The 24,813-nt window shown below is 36.3% G+C and overlaps 3 protein-coding genes across 3 annotated transcripts; all 3 read right to left on the bottom strand.

Annotated features, from left to right (window-relative positions):
- Positions 1-704: 704 nt before the first annotated feature.
- On the bottom strand, positions 705-3,581 carry LOC140785018 (phytoene synthase 2, chloroplastic-like). The gene is made up of 6 exons (XM_073132703.1): positions 3,001-3,581; positions 2,760-2,810; positions 1,942-2,114; positions 1,586-1,821; positions 1,218-1,410; positions 705-1,076 (listed from the first exon to the last, which is right to left on the bottom strand). Exons 1-6 carry the CDS (start codon positions 3,359-3,361, stop codon positions 900-902), a joined length of 1,191 nt encoding a protein of 396 aa, XP_072988804.1. The 5' UTR covers positions 3,362-3,581; the 3' UTR covers positions 705-899.
- Positions 3,582-6,312: 2,731 nt separating this feature from the next.
- Positions 6,313-14,477, bottom strand: LOC140784781 (CBBY-like protein). The gene is made up of 11 exons (XM_073132331.1): positions 14,110-14,477; positions 13,291-13,340; positions 12,964-13,027; positions 12,643-12,691; positions 12,453-12,521; positions 11,210-11,271; positions 10,362-10,442; positions 8,997-9,151; positions 8,792-8,876; positions 7,409-7,552; positions 6,313-6,608 (listed from the first exon to the last, which is right to left on the bottom strand). The coding sequence occupies exons 1-11, from the start codon at positions 14,385-14,387 to the stop codon at positions 6,506-6,508; spliced, it is 1,140 nt and encodes a 379-aa protein (XP_072988432.1). The 5' UTR covers positions 14,388-14,477; the 3' UTR covers positions 6,313-6,505.
- A 6,698-nt stretch (positions 14,478-21,175) lies between these two features.
- LOC140784922 (transcription factor JUNGBRUNNEN 1-like) lies at positions 21,176-22,666 on the bottom strand. Its single transcript, XM_073132552.1, has 3 exons — positions 22,383-22,666; positions 21,993-22,285; positions 21,176-21,895 (listed from the first exon to the last, which is right to left on the bottom strand). The coding sequence occupies exons 1-3, from the start codon at positions 22,597-22,599 to the stop codon at positions 21,557-21,559; spliced, it is 849 nt and encodes a 282-aa protein (XP_072988653.1). The 5' UTR covers positions 22,600-22,666; the 3' UTR covers positions 21,176-21,556.
- Between the last annotated feature and the right edge of the window lie 2,147 nt (positions 22,667-24,813).

Raw genomic sequence — 24,813 nt, 5'->3', positions numbered from 1 at the left:
AGATCCATCTTCAAACAGTTAACGAGAATAGGAGAATCAAATTCCATGAAAATATTCTAGGCGTCCTTTTCTTCAAAGAAAAAGAGTATTTTTTGGACCACAATAACCTCAGCGATCAAGAATGACTTGTACCAACCACGATGAGCACAAAGAGGAGCACAATTAGACTGTCGAACCACGAAGTTCGCACCTTCAATTTCATCTCAGCTTAAAAAAAAGTTCAATTATTTAGTTACTAAACAGAAATAAGGAAGCTTATTTCTGAAAAGACTATATTTTTTTTTCCCGCAAGCAAATGAGGGCTTAGATATGATTTATATGGAATTAAATTTCAAGAATACTCACTTACTGAATTTTCTTTTTTCTACACCTTAGTTAGTTGCTGTCATCTATAATAACTTTCTGGATGGCGAATTGAAAGTATAAGTTACCGAACTGAAAAGCAACTTATGCGAAAAAATTTCTTCAGGACTCAAAATTTTACTTGTCGACTTTCAAATTTCAACATAAATCATTTTCAGTTCAGCAACCATATTTTAAAAATCACTGTTTGGCTCAACGATTTTTCTGAAATATTATAAATTTGTGTTGAAAACCAAATTTCCATGTCCCACAATTTACATTTAGAAGTTATTGCCCAACTCATCGATTTTACTGATTTGGATCATGGCAAAATCCATCTAAAGCTGTATTACAAACAAACAAAAGAAAGTTTGGGAGTGCTAGTTTGATTAAAAAACAAAACTCTGATTTGGCTGTGAAAGCTACAAATACAGCTTTAGATTGGGACTTGAACTAAATCCCATCAAGTAAAAACAATCAACATACTTACATGCCACTTTGGCCAAAGCAAGGCTACAAATGATGCGAGTATAACAATGGCAAAAAGAATATATAAATCACGCTCTTGCCATGCGAGCAAACTTCGAAGGCCCTACCAGTGCTCTTGCATATGCTATTGGTAACGAGACTAGCTTCTTCGCCTTCCCTACGTAAGCCCGCTTAGTGAAGTTGTTATAATCATTTGCTTCGATAGCATCCAAGATCTGTCGATAGAGCACTAGTGACGCTAAAACCTGTAATACATATACATATATATTCCAGAAAATGGTCAGAGAAAGAACTTAAGAAGGCAAATCAAATAGCTAGGTAGAAATTTCTTTCATCTTCATTGGAATAAGTGCACAGAACTGAAGTAAAATAAACACCATGCATACCGGCCATCTGCTAGCTGAATCTAGCTCAGGTATACCCTTCTCAGCCTCGTCAAAGAACATCCTTGCACGCTTAATCTGGCCCTTCATAAAATGTCTCCATTTATCAGTCACTTTTCCTCTGAAGATGTCGTTCTCCGTTAGACCTGCTTGCACCAATTCATCTTGTGGAAGGTATATTCTTCCCCTCCTCGCGCTGAAGAAAAAAAGGACAAATTAAACACTGGAGTGCATGGGCACTAAGATCAGCGAAACGACTAATATTGTTGGTTTATAACTAAAAGATGATGTTAGAGTTACCAAGATAAAAGAAAGGTTTTTGGCTATTTTTATGTAATGAAGCTTCTATTCCTGCATGGAGTGGAACTTACTCTTCTCCGACATCCCTGAGTATGTTGGTTAGCTGATTAGCAATCCCAAGTGCCAAAGCTGCATTATAAACACTTTGTATTGAGGCCTTTGAATCTGGTGCAATGCCCATCACTGGAACACTCATTAGCCCCACTGTACCAGCAACATAATAGCAGTAGAGGTAGAGCTCGTCGAAGCTTTTGTACCTTGATTTCTTCAGGTCCAGCCTCATTCCTTCAATCATATCCTTGAAGGGCTGTAAGAAAACACCTTAACATATGAGCTTCCCAGAGCTGCAAAATGACACAATTATGTACAGAGTGGTGTGTTTGTGTCAAATTTAAGGATTTTTACTGCTACATACTAAAGATTTTACCTGAATATCTACAGGATATTTCGAAACGGTGTCTGATAGAGCTGCATCATACATATCATATGGACGGCCTTCAAATAGATCATCCAATCTTTTCTCCCATCTTTCCAGAGCAGTGGGTGTTATGTGCGAGGCATTAGGCCCATCGACAAGTTCATCAGTTCTCCTGCACCATACTAAAGTATAGAATGGAGAGATGTCACGACACTACACTATCATCCTGGAAGTGATTTCTATCATATGATTAAATGATAAGTCATGCATGCTTTTCATGTGTTCTGGCACATGAACATAGAATTAGAATTAGAATAAGAATAGTAACAATTGCACTAATTCATTAGTTCTTTGTCCTTTTCATCTTTTTGTGTTTACGGGTGGGGGGTGATTCGACTTTCTCACCCAGATATCACAGAATAGTCAAAAGAAACTTAGAAAAGCTTGCTCCATAGTGATTTTCCTCTTTTCTTGTACCACTTTATGTGAGATTTAGATAAAAACAGAAGTAAAAACAGAACGTCCTAATAATATTCCTTATGAATGAACAGTATTCCTTTTTCAAATAAAAATAGGATGACTTTCTTGGCAACTACATCAAAAGGAGAAGACCTTTCATAATAATGCTAAAATAGAGGCAGCGGTTAACATGATACAAGACAAACTCCAAATGTTAGTATATTTAGGTGTAACCTAATGCCATATTTCCACAAAGGGATAAAGATCCAGTAATTGGTTTGTGTCTAGAAAATAATTTGCTATATGATACCTAACATAATACATCCAAATTGTTTCAGAATATTAACATGAACAAGAAAGAATTGCACCATAGATTGCCCAAACAGCTTTTCGCCTCTCTGGAGTCATCAGCAATGTTCCTGAAAATCATCATAAACAATCAATAACTAAGTAACTCTGTGCAAATCTCAAGTAAAGGTAGCATAGAGGAACAAATAAACCAAGAATACTTGATTTGAAAAATATAACTCATACCAAATCAAATCACCAGAGTTGAACATAATCAGATCTTTAATCTGAAGGACAAGAAACAGATTGAAGATGAATTACCCAAATAGAAAGTCTTGGCGTACTCGGCGCACACCTCTCCACACCTAGCATACGCCTCGTTCAGTAGATCCCAATATATGGGAGCCGAGTCATCCACCACCGCTGCCGCCTTCCTCGTTCTCATCTCTCCGACGAGCGCCGCCTGCTTCAGAACCACATCATAGACCACCTCCGACGACGACCTCGCCGGAACGGCGACCAAGCTTGAGGACACCGAGAGCCTATTTGGGGAAACGGACCAACAACTCAATTCTCCACCATTTCTCCCCCAACTCCTCTTCCTCCTACCACAAACTTGGTGAAGGAGGCAGCTCCGAGTAGTCTCCGTGGGTGAAGCCACCCCAAGAACAGAGCCAGACATCTTGTTCTAGTACTCTACTCGGTATAGTTTGCACTCTTTTTTCGACGGAATGGGATCGAATGAAGGAGACCCAATTGAGGAGAGAAGGTGAGGAGATGGTAGGAAGTAGAAAGTAGTGAGCTTGGTGTGGTTCCTATGGGCTTCTCGGACAGATCTCCTCCGGTAACGCCGCTCTTGTTCTTTTTAAACCCTTTTCTAGCCGTTGGTTTGGTGCCGACGTGGACATGGCCGAGCCTTTCGCGTCGGCCTTAAAGCGATAGGTTATTAATCTACGGATTGCTTGCAGCACCAACCGCAGGAATTTCTTGCAATCCAACTCAATTGGCTGTCAAATAATTCCAAGTTACGTAGAGAAGATTGTCCACTAATGGATAACCTTGACAAAGGATTAACTACGATGTCCGCGGATCTGCTACAGATCTAGCTGTACGAAAGAGTTGTTTTCATAACCAAGGAGCTTGTTCCATGTATCTTTGTTGTAGCAACTTCTTACATGCTGTTTTTGGATTAGCAAAGGATGGTCGAAGACTCACTATATTACAAGGGCTTAAGACCAGACTAATGTTTAGTTACAAGTCTTGGAATCCTTGCTTCTGAAGATTCTCTGAGAGGTCTCATGATTAGGTTGATCAACAATGCAATTAATAACTTAATATATCTCTTAATTAGGTGGGGACATCTCTATATGAATTCTTAAGTGTACGTGGCATGTGCAGTTCATGGCCCATGACATCCATAACATGCTTTTGTTGGTCAGTTCTTACACATTCAGATGAGCAATTCATGGCCCATGGCATCCATAAACATGCTTTTCTTGGTCAGATCTCACACATTCAGATCAGCAGGCACATTGTTTTCTCTTTGTAGTGTGTCATGTGTATGATAAGATGGCAGAATGCCATGTGAGATTTTGTCCCTCAGGCATTAATTATCCAACCTTTACCGGCTAAAGCTTTTGGATTAGACCAACTCTTTTAAGAAATGAAATATAGCGTATAATGCTACTGTAGAAAATCTATTAGGCAACAGCTTTAATATTTACGAAAGGACTTTAACCTATCATTTCTCTGCCATGCATGATTTGATAGGACTTGACTGCCAGGGTACAGCAGTCACTAAGATTAATGGAGTTTTCCAACCAACTAATAACCTGGGCCAGAGAGAGTCCACGCCATGGTTGTCAACAAGAAAGTTTGGCTGAAAGGGAAACACATCAGCCGTTGCTGTCCGCAAAGCGTGGTACCAGTATCCATGGGAGAAGATGCTCAATTATGGTGGTGCTTTGTCCTTGTCCCAGGTCTCCAAACAAGCGTTTCCATTGGTGTCTATGTCATTAGCTCCCTTCTTGCTCTTTTGGAAAGTTGTGTGCTTTTCTCTTTTCTTTCTTGCAAGTTTACTTCTACTACTCACTGCCTCATTAATTTACTTGCAATTGTAATTGCCGGCCATTTTTGTTTTATTGTTTTCATTTTTCTTTTTCAAAAGAATCACGAGCCTTGGGTTAATCGTAGCCTAGGCATAAGTATTAACCCTTCTCAATATATAATTTAGATAGATTAATTCTTTATGTACATATAGCATTCCAGTGAATTTCGCTTACGTCTTGGAAATTAGCAATAATGCTTGGATACCACAAAAAGTGAACCATACTAAGCTTTTTATTTCTCAGCCACTTTCAACAAGCTGCCACATCATCAACTTTATAGAAAAATTACAAAAGAAATATATATGTACTAGTCGAACAACGAGTTTTCTGGAATATATTTTATTTTTGCAACACCCAGTCATTATTCTCTGGAAAGCTCTGTTGGATCTTTTTTTAGTCTTTTCTAATGTTTCTTTTTCCTGGAAAGCTCTTTGGAGGGGAGAGACCCAACTCTTGTGGCAGATGGAGGTGCAACATGGTGTGTGCATACAACCACCACCACTAAGTATGGATGCATGCAAGGATTGCTGTGTTAGTGGCTAAGACTTGAGCAGAGAAAGTGGAGATGCAAGTTGTGACAGTGCTGCAAACTTCTGTGGGTCGAGATCTTTTTCTTTCTCTTCGGTTAATTTCTTGGCTTCTTGTTTCATGTGAAGCTCTAGTTTGTGTGAACCTCTCGTTCATAATTTTTATATTACAGAAGAATTATCATCACTTTATCAAAAAAAAAAAAAAAAGAAGAAAGAGAAGAATTATCATCACCATGACAGATGAGAAGCAGATGAGAGGCTGGAATAGAAGATGGCGAGGAATGAGAGGTTCACACAAAATTTACAACCACTACCTCTGTCGCAGTTTTAACCGATAGTATCTTTGGAAGTTACAAAGCTGGAATAATATTTTGAGGTTTTTTGTTTTCAGCGGTTCATAGGCTTATAGACATTTTGACCCTCGTATGCAGGGCAATAGATAGAACTAGGGGAGGGCATATAACCAATTTTATGTACTGGAGAAATATATAACTAAGAAGAGTCGAAAGCATGTTAGCCAGAAAATGTCACGCCAACTATGAATCTAATAGAGTTATGAGAATATATATGTATATGATACTGAGAAAATAAAAAGGTATATATTATAATTATGAAGATTTTCCTTCTATCCATCAGACAGACAGATTGCGATCATTTGTATAAAAAAAATCTTTAGTTTTAAAATAGTAAAAATAGATCCTTATACATATCTCTTATATAAATTAAATACATTTTATTATAAAAGTATATACATTTAGTATAAAAAAAATGAATACATTTAGTTTTAAGAACTCAATTTTACGATTACTGAAACTCAAAAGAGTTTTTTTTTTCTGCAAATAACCCGTCAGATTGCTTTATAGAACCTGAATCTGGTGACAATTGGGCAAGGTGAAAGAAATAAACATAATAAAATTAACTCATAGTGCAACATTTATCCAAAAAAAAAAAAAGAAAAAAAACTCATAGTGCAACAATACTGTTCACATCGTAAATTTTGAAGAAAAGATAAAACGATAATTCATTAGTACACTCGTCAAAAAGATAAGAGATACTGTCTCTGTTACTTGTTCCAGGGAATCATACCTCAGTTCCTTAAAAATAGGATGACATTTTATAATTTAGACAGGCCATGCTGTAGTACAAATAATTTAGCGACAAAAATATTAACCACAGATTTATCCGTGATTAGGACGATATTTTGTTGCGTAACTTTGAGATTGTCAGATCTGCCCCACCAAATCCATCCATGACAGCCTTAGCAGAAGGGAACTCAGCTCTAGCTGTGAGGCTGAATGAATAAGAATGAACAGATGGCAAGTCGATTAGTTTACAAAACTCCAGTCACAACTAAATGACTAATTAGTAATTACAAACACTGAGAATTGTAACAATTTAAACTTGATTCTACAGAAGTACTAACTGCAGCTTGACAAGCAAAGAATATAAATCAATTTAAAAAAAAAAAACTAATACATCTGATAGAACAAGCACGATTTATTGTAATTGAAATTTAAAGACTTTCTTGAATCATGTTGAATGATTAATGAGATAATACCTAGAGAGATCTTGTTGGAATAGGCTATCTTGAATATGTGAACAAGGAAATCATAGGTCAACACAAATCAGGAGCAAGATGATCAATTCTAGATCAAATTTGTTGTAGGTCAGGTTCAAACTCCTAGATAGGACCAAAGTTCACCAGAATTCACCAAGGGCCCAAAGATAATTCCCAACTTATAAATATCAAAGTCCACTGTAATTTAATTCGATCTGATCTTCTTAAATTTGGTATCTTACATACTTCAAGTGGAACTAACCTTCTTTAACTTAATTTTAGCCTATAATTCTCCAAACTTAGCTTAATTTACTTCAAGTGCAACCCTTGAATTGACTTTAACCTCCTATATTACAATGGGTTGCAAGCTTATTAGAGAGGAAATTAATTATTTTTATAATTATTAATACAACAAAATAAGCCAGAATAAATTATGAAGGCAAATGTTCAACAGATCATGAATTTCATATATATGAAAGGAAAGGTTTAACTTTCACAATATCATGGAATATGAACACCAATGAGTTCATTACCTGTTCCGCAGAACCACGCAAGGCATGCCTATGTGTTCAGCCCCAAGAACACCTGATTGGTTTCCTGCAATGAGCACACAATTTTGCACAGGCAACCCTGCATATTCAGCCCCAGCTCGGAGTGTTGCCACAATCATTTCAAAGCTGCAAAATGAACCAATGAGTATTGCACTGACAGTGCAAACTTTATGTTGGACACTGAATCATGTCAAGGGTAGAGAAGACCAATTGCAACCACAAGATCATTACAGATGACAATTTAAAGTTTGCTCCTAAGATTCATCCATCTTTCACATAAATTTACTGCATTGATTCAAATTTGGATGGAGCTGATCCAAGAGCTGCCCCAAACCTGACAAATTCTCTTTACCAGAGTTCCCCTAGCAACAGAAATCCGCGCCTTTTGGGCGAAACATCTGCTTCTGAATTCTTAAGATGAATGTATGCAATTTGATGCCCTAAATATCTATGTATAATTTCCTATTTAAAAGTATGTCACTTTATTCCCTTCGCACAAAACACATGTGGTACACATGGGTACACGTAAATGCAGTCTTTAACATTATCTCTTGTTCCTAATGGAAGTATATATTTTGCAGTCATGCATCAAGAGATCACCAGTCGGATCATTATGGACAAGGAGATGACTGCTGAAGCTACAAATCACTGATTTATAACTTGACATAGTGGTATTGCATGGGAAGGAATTCAGTCTCAAACTCAGCAGCACACCTAGTAGCACAACCTGGTAGTATTCTCTGATGGGAATTAAAAGGAATGGCGAAAACACATCCTATATAAATTTCTTCATGATATTTTGGTAAAACTCCAAGCTCATATTACAGAAGAAGAATACTGTTATGGTTCCAAATGATTTAAGGTTGAGCACATGGAGTATGATTTAAATAAACTAGGTAATAAGAGAAGCTCATTAAAAGTAGCATAACCTCGTGGTGACTACATGAAGGTGATCACTTCGATTACCTCGATTAATTGTTTAGCGAGCATAATACAAATAAAATAGAAGCTCATTAAAAGTGAAGAAGCGTGCATTATCCAAGATTGTATATCAATGATGCAATTCTGTCAGTCAGATAGCACCATAATAAGCTTCTGATCCAAAGTTAATCATCTATATGCAAGTGCTGTTAAATAGACTAAATAATAAAGAACAAATGGTATCTGACCTACCAACAATACTTGCATAATGGGCCTACAAGTGCAAAACCATGTTGGAAAGGTGTTTCTCGAAATCATACTAATGAAAAGAAAGGGGTCGTTTTTTCTTAAGATGTATAAAAGCAAGATAGCTTGAGCTCGAATTGTAATATTTATTTAGCACAAGAAAGTTCATATACGCAAGCAAGAAGGAAATGCAAAGACCTTCCAGACTGGCTGGCGTTGATATCAACACTTAGTTTTAGAATCGAAGCAACCTCTTCCGCAATCCTTTGCTTCTCCAGAGAAGCTGTCATTATGTATCAATTACAGTATTTCTTATATCATAGCAGAAAGGCTTGCAAAAAACAAATGTTAACTGTTGAGAATGGAGACAGAGCTACAGAGAAGATCAAGCTTAAAATATCACCTGCTTTCCTTGCTTCTCTAACAAGTTGCTCATCCAAACTGGAGGACACTCCTTTACCTAGTGCAAGTTGTCCGTAGAAACTTCCTTCAACCTCCTCCTTCCCAATTACTTTTGTTTTCAATGTTCGATCATATCCAAGCTTTTCAATGAGAGACCTACATGGTTAAACAAAAGGCAAATGAAGAATTTTTAAATATCTAATGCAAGGCAAATGAACTTCGGAGCTATCTTAGGAATTGGGGAATTATTATGTCTTCTTCACATAAGAGTGGTCAGGCATAAAATGAATAATACTTCCAACTTTTACAGTATTCCACGTTTAACAGAGATCTCATTTTTCCAATACAGTTATATCAAAATTAATGTTTCAATGACATGCTAATTGCTTGCATACAATATCGATGCAAACTTAAGTCTTCCACACTAGAATACTCACTATCCATCTCAAACAACCATTCTGGAATATCATTTAGCATAAATTAAATATGCAGTTGAATCAGTTCTGCCTGATATGCGTCCAAAGAAAGGACGTTTAATACACAGTAATGGGGACAAATAGGGCATTTTGAACTTGGTACCTGCACCAGTATCCATAATTCCCTACGCTAATCAGCAATTATGCACACAATAAACTACCTGCAACTCTTTAGAACACAACTTAGGCATCAAACTGTCATAATATTTCCTAGCAACCAGAAATATGGATTATGCAGCATGGTGCCCATTAACCAAGCAATTTATCTTGGTACCTTTGCAAGTATCAACATTGATTACCAAGACAACAGAATGTCCCAACAGAATAGATAAATTAACAAGGATCTTATAATTTCTTTACGGCCAGAACATGCTAGGCAGTATAGCACTCACTATCCTAGACAATATTTTCACAAACATCTCACATTAAAAAGAAGCATCAAGATTGTAATTTTTTTGAGGCATATCATTTAGTACATTCCACACAAAAAAAGTTCAGAAAAACAGAAAGAAGAGTGCAGGACAGGCACATAAAATTATTCTCTAGTTGCTAGTAAAGTACAAGAAGGGTAGAGCTTAAAATTTAGCAAGATAGAAAATGATACTCTACAGGACTAACCTAGTACACAGCATATGGTTTATTAATTAGAAAATAATGACCAAAGAAGGTAAGAGATCTACCAGCTGATTATATATAGAGGTCGCAGCAGAAGCAAGGTAGCGCTAAGCAAATTCAACTATAGAGTTGTTTTTTTCATGAGTTTAAAACAATTAACTGTTATCAGACAAATATTTCTAGTCACCTATGAGTAAATGACCATTTATTATCAGAAAGAAAAAATATGTCTCTAGTTACTTCATACTAAAAGTTGATGGCGGTGTTACACAGACCTGGACATCTTCTCTCCATTTCTGCCATAAGTTGTCAGCATGACTACTGGTATACCTTCATTAAGTGCATCATCAATAAATCTAACATTTCAGAAATAGTAAACACAAGTTAGAAAATTAAATTAGAGTCAAAGAAACTATGCTGAGAAAGAGAGAAGAGAAGTAAGATAAATAAATAAGATTGTATGCAGAGAAACACAGTGAACACGTGGAGACAATAAGACAGTCAAATTTCCCAGTTAGTGTTAGGCGGTGATACCCTTAAAGAAAAAGGTGAAATAGCAATTGGCTGCTAGTCAAATGCCTATATAGATATGAACAAGAAATTATTTACTTACAATATGAGGAAGAAATAACTGTGAGACGAAAATGAAAATGTAGAAATGTGTATTAGTCAAAACTTTGAGGACTTGAATGCCTCATCCTCAGAATTGTGTATTACATTGCATGATTGGTATGGCAGACCACCAAATCACTCAATTACTGGTCACTAGCCATTTTATCTATTGCAGAGCATGTTTAACTGCCTGGATTGCGAATGGCTCTCTGTTTTTGTAGTCATTGGATTAGAGGCCATACTCTAAGATACTTATTCAAACCTTCTACCATTTCAAATCAAGAAATAAAAGTGTGAACCTAAACTAACATCTTCATTGCTACACCTATATGACTGTAGGAATATGTGACACAAAGATTTTGTGAAAGAGTATATATACATCTGCATTTCTCCCTGCTATTAGCTCCCTGAAGGAGGACACTTGGGACTGATCTATTTGGTAGGGTTAGCATAATATTATCTAAAGTGATGCTTTGGATAACATATGTACACATGAATAACCAGGACTTACTTTTCAACCCCAGGTCGTAAAGGTAGGTTGCTGGTTGTGACAAACTCTTCCAAAGCTTTCCTCTGCAAAAAAACAAAAAACAAAAAAAAAAAGGAAAAAAAAGTAAAGTAAAGAAAAGAAGAAAACTATTATACCAATATTAAAGCCTAAAGTAGAGTGACAATCTCACAAGACTTAAGAGAGTGACAATGCTAGAAACTATTAACTTCATTTGTCGAGAAATTATAAAAAAAAAGGGATTTTTTACAGAATTGCCATAAAAAACTTTCAAAATATCACAATAACCACTACATTATTCAAAATATTATAATTACCACCGAAATTATTGAACCCTTTCAAAATGCCACCCCTTTAGTTAAACAGTTAAAACTTAAAACTGAACTTCAGATTAGCAAAAGACTATTTTGCCCTTGTATGATTACTTAAAATGGTAATAAAACTATATAATGATACTAATATCATAGTAGAAGATAAGAATATTTTTTGTAAGACAAAAGGCAGCAATAAATATTTTATGGCTTAAACTTCGAGAAAGAGGGTCTTTTGGTCATTTACAAGTATCTGTTAACTTAACAACTATTTATTAGGAACATTCTATGAATATTCCGTCAAAGAACAGCATTTACGGAAGAGTTAAAGATTTTAATGTCAATTATAATATTTTAAAGAATATAGTAGTGATTATGATATTTTAAAAGTTTTTTATGGCAATTATGTTAAAAGCCCACAAACAAAATAACCAAAGAAACAGCTTGGAACATTAGAGTGCAAAAGCAAACTTCAAAAATATCAATGGTGAAATCTTAAGCAGCATATGAGCAATGAATGTTTAAGGCATTTCATAATCACAGATACATTATCTCTTTTAAAATGTCCTCTCATGATGCAATAGGGCAAAAATGAATTTGGACAGATGTAGAGCACTATTAATCTGAATTTTTACTCAACGAAATTCACTTACTTGATAAAAAAAATGTAGGTGTAAGCGGTGCCCATTTAAAGAGCTTAATGAGAAGATACAACTGAGATCACAAAGAAGATTAGGATTCAAATTTTAAGATCTCAGTATCTTAAAGAACAACTTATGTACACATAAAAATCATTTCTATCCCTCTTGAGGGAATCTTATCTAGCCATATCTCCAACTTCATAAAACTTATCATGATAGCAAAGTTAGTTAAATAGGGCCATATACATAGTTGGATGAATGGAACTAGTCAGCAAATATTCAATAAAAAATAACCTTCTCCTGCAGTACACTTTTCATAAACGTTTCTTTCTCATTAGTAGGCAAGGAGGTAGGCCAGCCAATCTGCAAAAACAAAAAAAAATGAAGAAAGTGACAAATTAGTAGAGGGAGGGAGGGAGGGAGGGAGGGAGGAGGGGATTCAAAACAAAAGGCATGCAAATTTATGATGGAAAGGCAACTATACCCTGTTAAAGAATAAGATCAGCATCCTTTCTTCATCTCCACCAGCTTTCCTGCAATATTTTGGATGCCTCAGAAATATGAAAGGTTATATATATTCTCCAGAAAGGACATGATGGAGACTCATATTTTTGCACCATTAACATAAGAAAATTCAAAAGAGAAGAACTAGTAAAAAGCAAGAAGTAGAAGGCACAATAGTGAACAAAGAGCTTTCTAGTATAGTAAAATGGAGTATAACTGTAGAAGAGACAGCAACACTGAAAAAATCTCTAAAACTAACTGCTGAATTTATTAGTAAAAAAATGAAAGACACTCAGCTCACCTCATCAAGTCTGCATATATTGGTTCTGTCCAATTGGCACAATCCAATCCAAGTTTTTGAAATGCTGACAACATCATAAGAGATAAGCAGATATTAGTTAATATGTGAGGATATCATAATATCATACTTTTGGAGGTGCAAAATAATGAGAATTATGTGAATTAATGACTTCAAGTAGATAAGACTTCAAGTGGATAATCTTTTGTTTCAAATATAAAGATATCACCAGATTGCCTAACACAAGGTGAATGAATACAGACGAACAAAAGTCAGCAAGAAGGGGAGATAACCTATGAAGAAAAAGAATGCCTTATTACATTGCCGCACCTACATTGAAAGCTTGCCGATTGCCGAAACGATATATGTCCGCAATAACCCTGAAGAAATGCAAGCATATACAGTAAATTTATAGGTGAACTATAAAGTAGTCTCAAGACATGAAACTATGAGCTATAATTGTTTTCACATTGGTCGATAATACATTCCAGAAGAAAAATTGCAAGCAACATAAATAATACATCAGAAGCTAAAGCGCTTAATTTATTTTCTCTAAAGTATTTTTAACTTCACCTTCCCGTTGCATTAACCAACATTTGTCTAACTTTCCTTACCATAATCTTCAACAGCCTTAAAAGTTCAAAGTCCACAAATGAAAAGAGATGTGATCATACATTACTTCATGTCATATACTTTTCACCAATGTGGTCTTTAACTTTCCAATATAAGCGCAATTAAAAGAGATAGACGAAAAGCATTGGCCTCATCCGATGAAACACGTCTATACATTATAATCGCTAAAGCAGAACAACCGAAAAAAAAACAACAAACAAACAAACAAGACAAAAAAAAAAAAAAAGAGGAAAAAAAGAAGGGAAATTTGAATTCATATCGACCTATCAGAGCTTATCAACAGACTTATTATCCGCAACTTTATCTTCTCTGATTCTACCTTCAACCTAATGATAAATACATAATACCCTACCAGGAATCCAGATTAATCCGATAACTTCCTACAAAATGAATCCAAATAACAACAATTACTCTCTTCTCTTTTTCTCGACAGATCAACAATCCAAAGTTACAAGATAACAATTGCATCAATAAAAGCCATGAACAATAGAACTAACGAAACTAGGAGAATCTAACCCTTCGACTTCGAAGAGAAGCGCGAGATCTTGCGACGGACCGGAATCCTGCGAATCGCCCGAAGAGCACTGACGCGGAGGTAAAAACCGACGTGACCTGTTCGGATTCTTGGAGATGCTCGTATACGAAGGATGAAAGGAAACGGTGACGGAGGAGGAGAGGGGAGTAGGGGACACGTTTCTTGCGATCTCGGGCTTGACGGCGGCGGCGGGAAAGGAAAACGAGGGGGGTAGGAGAAGACACCGAGCAGCGGCGGTGGCGGTGGCGGTGGCTTCCATGGCAGCGCGTGGAGAAGCAACGCCGTGCCCCCTCAGTGGGATAGGGTCGTCTGAAATTAATAATTTAATATGGGAGATTAGCGGCGACGTGACGCTAACGTCCTTGATAGATAAAATAACTAGCCTAGTAGCCTGCTTGGGTTTATCTCAAAATAGGGATAAAACGAAGATTTTATCTCCAAATAAAGATAAAGGTCGTTTTTATCCTAACTTTTCTTCTTCCGGATATTTGATGAAAAAAAATTGGAATAAGTGTTGATAAAAAATATGGAATAAAAATTGTGTTTAGTCATGATAATTAAGATAAGAGATAAAAATAATTAAATAGGTCTTATTACTCTTCTCTACTTTAATATAAATAATTTTTTATTTTATTTTTTCTATTGGCAAACGTTGAATTATTAAATTTTACTTCAATAAGTTATAGACTCCTTCCAACACTAACATTTTGTAAACCGTAACTAATGATTAGAATGTTACACTCACTCTAATATACTGAGTCTCTTATATCTTATTTCAAGCTTAGATTGTAAATATTAGTGTGCATCAGACTATGCGGCTAGATAAATTAGCTTATTTCCTTTATCTCCTTCCTCGTGGCAGTTTTCTTTTTTCAAGCCCAAAAATCGTGTTTGGGCTTTCCAATCTAAAGCCTAGCCCAAAATGCCTTTGGGTTCGTGTAGCCCTAAAGTGAATATAATTTTATTAGCCCAAACTCAGCCCAACTTGGCCTCTATGAGCACCTCCAATTTGATCCTCTCATTATTCACCACTTTTTTTTTTTGAAAAATAGTCCATAAACTAGTTCATTCCAAAGGGCACAGATTACAGTAGAAATCAACAGATGACTTGAGCCACCTTAGAAGAGCAAACTTAGCTAGGCTTTCATTTCTACTAGTGTAACAAACCCTTAAGAAAGGAATATTGATATCCACTACAGACATTCCGCAATAAGAGGAGCTAAAGTCCAATAAGAGTTTTCAGGAAGATGGATTGTTGATGGCCGTAATCAGAGATTGGCCATCACTAAAGATCCAGATTTTCCTTCCCTTTGCCAACTTGCAAGCTTCTTTAATAATTGAGAGGAGAGCGACAGTTTCCCCATATAAAGCATTCCAGCACCGGTTGAGATAGATAGTCTTCCCTATACTTATGGGTTTATAGTGTTCTGCTAAGATAAAGCCCACTCTACCCATGTTTGAGCTACCCCACGAGGTGTTTCTTACAATATGTCCTTCTTCTGGAATAGGGTAGTTAAGGAGAGAGGCCATGCAAAGCACACGTAAGGGACAAGGCTTTTCACTCTTAAAAAAGAATTTGTTTCTACACCTCCAAATAAACCAAAGAACCACAAAGTTGTAGGGGAATAGAACCTTATCTAGGATATTCTTGTGTAGAAGAATTAACCGTTCATCCACCCTAAGGGAGTTAGACTCCAATTTTAGGCCGAATTAGCTTTGGAACCAGATGACTTTGACAAAAGTACAATGGAGGAGGACGTAATTAGCCATTTCTATCTCGTTGAGATAGAACATGCAGAATGGCACTGTAGAGCTGGATCTTTTATAGAGCGCAGAATAGCTCATTATTCACCACTTAATAAGAGGGAATGTTAGTCCGTTGTTTGTTTCCTCTATATATATAATCCCAAATCTATCTTTTATCTCCATAGTTTAAATTTAAAAGTCTTCAATGAAGGTAAATCTTATTTTAGTGTGTGAAGGATATTTTGTAGGTTTTGGATGAGGTTGGAGATTTTTACCCTTTGTTTTGGAAAAAGTTTTTCTATCTTTTCCTCTTTTGTAGTGTCTAAGGTCTTTTTTGGTTTAAAGCTAAGCCTGAACTTGGTTAGTTGATTTTATTTTTTAGTCTTAATTTTTTGAAAAATAAATTTGATTATATATAAAAAAGATAAAAATATGTTTGGTTACTGAACCAAGTTAGGAATCACTAAACCAGTTCAGGAGGAGTCCATGAACTTAAAGCAAACAAGGCTCGAGATATTATTATAGGGATTTTTGTATTGTGTTTAACTTTTATGTGCCCAACTATCTTGTTATTTATATTAGAACAAGCTAAGTGATCGGGCTTGTAACAGGTGTGATGCCTACTTTCCTTTCTTTAAATGTATCACTTAACCTTTGTAATATTTTAAATCTGAATAAAACATGGGCCTCGGAGCATTGCTCTAAAATAAAAGAAATTATAAATATAAGGTGTAAAAGGTAAAACTCTCAAGACATGATGCTTTCCCTTTGGGATTTGTGTATAGTATATATTGATCTCAACTCAAAATTCCTGATCCCCTCCAAAGTCCATACCTTGTGGCAAATAGTGTGGACATGTGGGAAATTTCCTAGCGTGGCACGAGGAACTCGCGTTGATATTAATAATCCAGTTGACTGGTCTCGTACATACTTGCATGTTGAGAGAGAGAGAGCAAGTCAATATTTCCGAGTTAGAGAACGTAAGAGATTCACCTTATGGCCCATATCGATCCTTTTACTAATATTTCAACATAGCACATATAGTGAAAGATATTAGTTAGTAAGTATATAATGAGATGCTGTCGTGTAAATATGATATATGCTGGTAGAAATATAATAAAGAATTAAAGGCCACATATATATATATATAAATATATGGTATCAATCTAAATTAATTATCAAGTCTGTTGACTAACATAACTACCTATCGTACTGTGTCTAGATACCAAATTCTCAAACTTCTGTGATAGTTATGTTTACTTTTGACTATTATCACGTCTTCTTGCTCTTATCCAAAATGACTCCTTTTTAAGTTTTGAACTTGTTATATATTCTTCTTGAATAACTTTATGTTCTGAATTAAGAACTATGATAAAACATAAATAAAACCTTTACATTTACTAGAGTCTTAGTAAAATATTATGCACTATTATTTAAATTTGCAAAAGATTTCTTCAACCCAAGGTAATGTCATCAAACTTATAGTTTTCCTGATAAGAATAATAATTCTATAATCTTATTAGAGAATCAAGGATTTAGAATTTATGATGGTAAAAAGTAATACAAATACTTATATGAAGAATTCAGTGCATGAGTTAAGGATGGAGACTAATAAGAATAAGAACAATGTAGATCTCCCAACAGATATGGAAAGATAGTAGATAAGAAAATATTGTTTCAGATTACTTCAGATTTGTAATAACCCAATTAAAAGAAAAAAAAATGGGGCACGACGCGACCGGCCACACTGTGGTCGGCCTCGTGCCATCACGCAGCTTGCATGGTGGGGCGCCACGCGCCCGCCGCCGCTACCCCTCCTCCACCGCCTTCTCTCTCTCTCAACCACCCTCTCACTATACTCTCTCTCTATACCGACAACTTCCCTAGAGTTGCCGCTGCCGCCGGTGAGACCTTTCTCTCTCTCTCTCTCTCTCTCTCTCTTGCTCGAGGTTAGGCTCGTTGGAGCTGAGCCGCCAGTGAAAGGCCGACCGTTGGCTGGCCAGTAGCGACCAGTGCCCTCCTCGCCGGCCCGGGACCGCACCTCCCTCCCCTTCTTCTCTTCTCTTTTTCTTCTTCCTTCTTCCTTCTCCTTTTCTTCTTCTTCTTCCTCAGCTGCTTCTTCTCTCCTTATTTTCGGCAACAGTGCTGGGCTCGGCCCAGCACTGTAGTAGGCCAGTGTTGGGCCAAGCCCCTAGTACTAGTGATCCCTTAATGTTTTTGTTAATTTTTATTATTCATTATTATACTTAGGTATTTCTGTATTAATTAATACAAATAGATTTAGACATTATTTATGTTAATACATATTCATCATTATGATTATTGCTAATTATAATTAATTAATGATTAATTAGGTTATAAACTATTACACATAAATATAGGTCATACGTATATTTATTTAGTTATTTATTTACTTATATGTATATTAGATTAATAGATAGATTTGCAAATTATAATTATCAGATTTATATTCTAATATTATTATGATATACATTTTAAGTAATTCTATTAATTTATTATATATTGTTATTTTTGTAACAAATAAAATACTAGGCTTATGTATTTATTTATTATTTTATAAAGTAATTCCTAATTAATCAAGATATAATTATAGTTAGGTTTTCATCTATATTTATATTTATATTTTTATCTGTAATTAAAAATCTAACTAGTTATAAAGATAAGCAAGAATTCTAAAACCTTTTAAATTATCATATATTACATGAACGGATTTTAATCAGATAAACGACTAACATCATATTACTTAAATAATTTCAGGTTCCAACTCCCCTGTTCAAGACCCCATGGACTTAGCAATCGAGGCTTGATCATTGTCGTAGCAACGTGAACGAGTAGTGGTTTGGTAATTGCAGTAGTGGTGAGTAGTCTTATCCCCTAGACGCCTTTCTCAAATTAGGTTATAGTATATATGATGTACATGCATGTTTTGGCCTCCAGCATGATTATATGATTTTATCTAGAGATGATTACAGTCGAGCATATTTTATCATGCATTTGATTATGCTGATTTGAGATATGAGTACATTGGTGATATATATAGAGATGATTAGAGATGATTCTACTGTTATGATTATATACCGAGTTGATCTGTAGCATGAGTATGCATATAATAGATTAATATGAGTATGCATGTGTTGACGATACAGTCAGAGACTACATTGCATCATTTTCTCTTGATTCCTATTCCACCTAAAATCTTGTTATGCATTGACTTATTATCGTACTGGATATATGCATATGATTTGTCATTTAGAAAGAAAGCATAAAATATGATCAATAGGATAGTTGATAGAAAGCGTAAGGATACTCAAGTGGGCGCGAGAGTTAGGACGCGCTTGGTGGATGATTGATCGCTCGACATAGTCACGATCCTATTGGCCTTACGTCCGAGGTCGTTAATCTGTATGCGCAGCAGACATTCGGACACATGCCGTTCGCTAGGGCGTATGTGACGAGTTATCCTCACGAGGTTTTTATCAACTATGTGGGTGCCTAATCTGGATGGATATTGATACCCTAGCAGGTGGCAGGGTATGATTATATTTGAGATACTCTTGCGGGTGGCGAAGTATGCTCTGAGCCTTCGGATATGATGTTGAGACCGGGTACCGGGTGTTGACTGTGCACAGTGGTCTAATATGATGATATGATACTGAGATGTCAGTGATGATTGTGATGTTGAGAAATGCATATGATCTTATTATCATTTGGTTACCTAATTATTGAGTGATCAATATGCATCATATATGGTTGTATTTGATATCATAGCATGGTCATTGTGGGCATACATCATTTGTCATATTTATGAGAGAGAGTTATGATGATGATATGACTTAGAGATTTATTTATACATTGTCGATGATTAAATATTTTTATCAGTTATGACATGACAGGTTATCCATTTTTCATTTATGTATTATTGATGATACATTCACATATTCATTCATGACATGATGCTCTTTCTGATTCATATTATCCAGTATATGATTTACTTTTTGTTTGGCTTCACTGATTCGAGGTAAGGTTTATTCACTGAGTCTTTAGCTCATGACTCTCTTTGTTTTCCCCTTTCCAATAACCCAGGTGAACGAGTGGAGCAAGATACTCCCTTAATGGCCTTACCGGTGAGTGAGGAGTAGAGTGTAGTTAGTGTTATATGCTAGATGAGTTATCTTATCTGATGTATTAGTGAACATCCTCCAAAATGTGTATGTATCCTTGTCTTACATTTTAGCAGGTGACTTTGTACTTGTATAATTATGTATATACCATTGTTGTGTATATGTGGTTGTGAAAAGTTCTTGATGATGTATTGTGGCCTATGTGGAGCCCAAGTAGGGTTATCTGTATACTGTTAATAGTTAGATTTGAATTATTCTTAGTTTAGATATTGTGGATAAAATTATAGGATTGATACAGGTTTATTTAATTGTCGGTAACTAACTAAATGATCAGATGCCATGTCTGTGCCATGTAGGCTCGTGCCATGTACGTGTTTGAGGTTTGGGTGTTACAAGATTTGTCAGAGAAAGATTAAGGAAAGATTCTTAATATCTCTTTATAGATACAATGAACTATTTTACCCTATACTTGAAAAGAAAATAAAAGTAAAGTTGATGATAAAATGATCATTAATTCGATGTTCGTAATATATACGTTGTGAGAGATTTTTTTACAGTTTACCGAGTCAAAGTATATCAAACAAGAAAAAAAAATAAGTGCACGTAGAATTTCAGAATTAGGTGTTCAAAATTAAACAGAGTGTTAAATACAAATTTTTCTACTACAATCATCGAGACAAAGACCACCAAACCAGTGATAGGAGTCGACAAAGCTATGCCGTCGTATTTGATAATATTAAAAAAAAAACTCAGGAGAATATAACACCCCTTTACGAATAAAGAAATCTTGGAGTTTCATCATCAGAGTTTAGTATTCAAGACCAACCATTTTAGTATTCAAGACCAACCAAGTAGTTGGCTCTTTTGACCCAAAAAATTAACAAAATGCCACGTCAAAGCATTCTATATTCTCGTCCATAGAAGCAATGACGCGAGTAGTCTTACATGGAAAATCCATGCACGTGGTCTACGCATCTTATCTTCTCAGCTGTGTTCTAATTTCTAAATCAACTGATAAAGAGGTCAATACTGAATCAGATAGAGACGTACATTAATTGCTCGATGAGTCTACCAAACTTGAATGGTGTTCTTATTCTTGTTCTTTTTAGAGTATAGAGAACTCCACGTCCACACCACGTGAATCCTGACCTTGTTCACATTTAATTGAACGAGGACATTTTTATTATAGTCAAACTGAAGTTGATCTGAAATATTTTATTACAAACTCAAGCCAATACTCCCACGTACGTGATTATTTTAGCACTGTGCAGATAATTCCTTATTCACGATATTTATTGGAACAACTACCATCTCAATTTGCTGCATCTCAGTACTTATTTACAGACAGGAATTAGCTAGGAAAGAAGATGTTTTCAGTTAAGAACCTAGCTACCCTTCATATCAGATTACAGCAGGAGTTTCCTGCAGTAGGTTAATTAATTTACTTGGCAGCTTTTGTTTGGCTAGCTGCAAATCCAACCATTAGCGGATGATTCTTGCTGCTTCCGAAAAATAATCCTGCAGTCTGGGGTGGAGACAATCAGCTGGCATAAGCTACACCGGTATCCATCATGAACTCCATTATCCTATCAAGCTCATCCCAGTTGCCATCTTTGAAGAACTCAATGTTCATGGCTGGATTACTCCCAACATTTTGATGCAGCGTAGCTGAGGGAGTTTGGGGTATAGAGTTCCAGTACTGGACTGGAAATGTTTGGCTCCTGTCATCAAAATAGATCAAGCTGCGTTGATGATCATTTCCGGCATCGGATTCCAAACTGCTCGTCTTCGGGCTCGAGACTCTGCTACCTTGAACTGGTTGCACATACTTCCTTTTTGACAGGTTCCTCTTAAAGATTCGACATACCGTCCAGATTTCCTACGTGACCATCATTAACAAAGAGAAGCTTTTTAATAAATTAATCACACAGAAAAAATAAAAAGAGAAGATCTTTTATTGATGAACTACTACTCACTGCTTCTTGCATGCTAGGGCTATTGCTCTCGTCTTTGAGACCCGAGGGAAGGCGGAATTCGTGCATCATCCAGTCAGTCTTAGAACCCTTTCCTGCACTCCCTCTGTAATAGACCAAGGACTTCTTTAGGCCAACACAGTCACCGGTATCAGATGAGTAGATCGGCCGATCGATACCGGTTGCCTTCCAAAACCCGGATCCGGTAACCCGGTTAGGCCTGATACTATTCTTATACTTCCTTCCCCTCAGACAAAAGAAGTATAATTCCTTCTCTCCTGTAACCGTGCTAGCTTCTGCATGCATCGCAAGGTAGAAATTAATAATAATAATAAATCCATTACTTCTTTGGCATCCTTCAAGGCAAGCAATGGTGTATAGATGTCAACTTACTTGAGAGATCCCATGGATCATACTTGTAGATATCTAATTGTTTGATGATCTCCATGTTAATCCTCTTCTTCTCCACCTTTCGCCGGAGATAGAACGCGACGAGCTCTTCGTCGGTGGGATGAAATCGAAACCCGGGAAGCATGAAGTCCTCTTCTTCTATCATTAATACTTCTTCTCCTCTTGCACCAGTCTGAATACTTCTCATGTCTTCTTCCATCTTTTTTGTTCTAGTACTAAGTTAATGCTCTGCTTAGGTTGTAGCATGTATATATACTTGTAGCAGTAGCAAATAACTCAGGTAAAACACATATATATAATGAAACGTGATATAATAATTTTGGCCCTGGTCTAAGTCATGGGTTACGTTTGAATTTTTCAAACCTCTCACTGTTATATATCCATGTAGGATGATGACTTCTTCCAATTTCCAGCCTTAAGAGTGGAGTTAGTAATGACATCCTGATATGGAACTTTATAAATATGGTAACGGTTATCAGAAATTTGGGCTAGAAGTCGAAGCATATAAAGTTGTGACCTTTGATTGGGGAAGAGTCCAAGAGAACACGGCACCCGTCTGATCTCTCTCATTATAAAAGTACAAAAGTCAAAAGGACTTGGAGACAATTTTAGATGGATTTCATTTTATTAAAATAAAACTCACTGATTTCATTTCAGATAATCTTATTGTTTAGAACGAAGTAGGAATAATTCTGGCCATCAAATAAATTCAAGATTTTTAGGAATGTAAACGCATGCCCATTGGCTATAGTGTGCTGCATCAGTCAATATTATATATAAAAGAATGTAACTTAAGAAGGGAGTATTGGGATTAATTTAGAGAAAAATAGTTTATGAAACACCCAAACCTCCAAATACACGTGTAAACCGCGTGGGTAAATCCTCCCACGCGGTACATCACATGACCTGTCAGTACAAGAATTTCACAAGGCACACAACCACACAAATTCACCATAATTAACTCTACTAAAGGAGTCCGGATACAAGTTCCACAGGCCACAACAAGCCTTCCAAATATACAATCCAAAATACTATGTTAAAGTCCAAAAAGATACAACGTCAACATCATACCCTCGCAGGGGCTTAATACAACTACATACGTACTAAAAAGAAAGGAGGCGGCTACTCCTCGCTACCCGCACCTGCGTCCCCTAGCTCTGAAATAATATGCCACGAGGGTGAGCTTACAGCCCAGCGAGTAGGATTCATACAATCTAAAATAATGACATCACAGGTGTATATCCAATGTATGCCTAAATTTGCTAACGATAACGACATGCTTATTTAAAATGACTTACCCCAATTAACTAAGTCAATGCATTTGATAAAGATTACCAATCACTATCTTGGAACATGCTAGTTTACCAAACATATTATGATCAGTTCACACAGATATAAAGTTTGAGGCAATCTCTTATTCGTACACATCTCAATCATAGGTTTACATGCTATGCATAGCAATAAAATAGCAGTTTAGTCATCTCATGTCTACCAAAACAATAATCATACTTATCATCGCTCACCGAGCTATTCACCACACAGGGTAAATACTCCTACGAAACAATCATCCATCATCACATACATCGAGGGGGGATATATACACATCTAGCGGTAATGTCACCTACACGTGTATGGCGACACTACATGTGACCGGTTGTCTGTGGCCATCAGACTCAGGACCCCGGTCGTAAGCCCATATCTCACTCTCTCTAAATCATCACCGCCTCGGCGGAGAATCGAGAGCCCTCGGCTCATCAACGAACGCCCTAACCTGCGTCGTCGGGTACCGCTAGAGAGTTATATCCCCGCCTCACAATCATATTCTTCTATCATTATAATCTAGTCCTGACTATGCAGTATAACTACCTGAATGCCACACAGGCTTCCCGACCTCAGGTGTAGGCCGCTAATAGTATAGACATATATGATACACTCTGCCCTTAACCCTGGGCTGAGTGAGTAGGGGTACTGCCTAGTCAGAATTCGACTACTAATGATAGGTGGAAGTGGTGCAGTGTTTATGCGTGTATAAAGCATGTTATAGTCATCATGATCATTACAGTCCATATCCACAGCAATCATACATCTATGCAACGGTATACCATACAGGACACATGTAAAGCATTATCATACACATTATCTTTCTCATGATACTATACTGAACAGATTATAAATAACTACATATGCAAAAGATATAACAGGGAGTACCAACTGCATGCATTAATACTGACATTTCCTACTGTATCATGTTATTCTAGATTTGTATAACTCTACTCGCCTGGGAGGTCTCCACGGTAAGGTAAAACTCGTCAGCTAGTCCGGGATCCCAAAATCTTCCTCACGCGGTGTCAGTCCTTGCAAGTAAAGTCATTAGCGAACTAATAGAATTAACTATCTTATTAGCACATTTATG

The sequence above is a fragment of the Typha latifolia genome, chromosome 3 (genome assembly GCF_019914945.1).
Source record: "Typha latifolia isolate L0001 chromosome 3, TyphaL0001v2, whole genome shotgun sequence".
NCBI classification, from domain to species: Eukaryota; Viridiplantae; Streptophyta; class Magnoliopsida; order Poales; family Typhaceae; genus Typha; species Typha latifolia.
Note: the sequence above shows the minus strand (reverse complement) of the source record. Positions and strands in the feature narration are given on the sequence as shown.

Coding starts and splice junctions, on each gene's coding strand:
- LOC140785018 (XM_073132703.1), bottom strand. CDS start 3,361: ATGTCTGGCTCTGTTCTTGGGGTGGCTTCACCCACGGAGACTACTCGG. Junction 2,115..2,759: donor AGCTGTTTGGGCAATCTATG/GTGCAATTCTTT, acceptor TCTATACTTTAG/TATGGTGCAGGAGAACTGAT. Junction 1,077..1,217: donor ATTCAGCTAGCAGATGGCCG/GTATGCATGGTG, acceptor TATGTATTACAG/GTTTTAGCGTCACTAGTGCT.
- LOC140784781 (XM_073132331.1), bottom strand. CDS start 14,387: ATGGAAGCCACCGCCACCGCCACCGCCGCTGCTCGGTGTCTTCTCCTA. Junction 11,272..12,452: donor AAAGTGTACTGCAGGAGAAG/GTTATTTTTTAT, acceptor GTTTTTTTGCAG/AGGAAAGCTTTGGAAGAGTT. Junction 8,877..8,996: donor TAGAGAAGCAAGGAAAGCAG/GTGATATTTTAA, acceptor ACATAATGACAG/CTTCTCTGGAGAAGCAAAGG.
- LOC140784922 (XM_073132552.1), bottom strand. CDS start 22,599: ATGGAAGAAGACATGAGAAGTATTCAGACTGGTGCAAGAGGAGAAGAA. Junction 22,286..22,382: donor TGATCCATGGGATCTCTCAA/GTAAGTTGACAT, acceptor CGATGCATGCAG/AAGCTAGCACGGTTACAGGA. Junction 21,896..21,992: donor GCCCTAGCATGCAAGAAGCA/GTGAGTAGTAGT, acceptor ATGGTCACGTAG/GAAATCTGGACGGTATGTCG.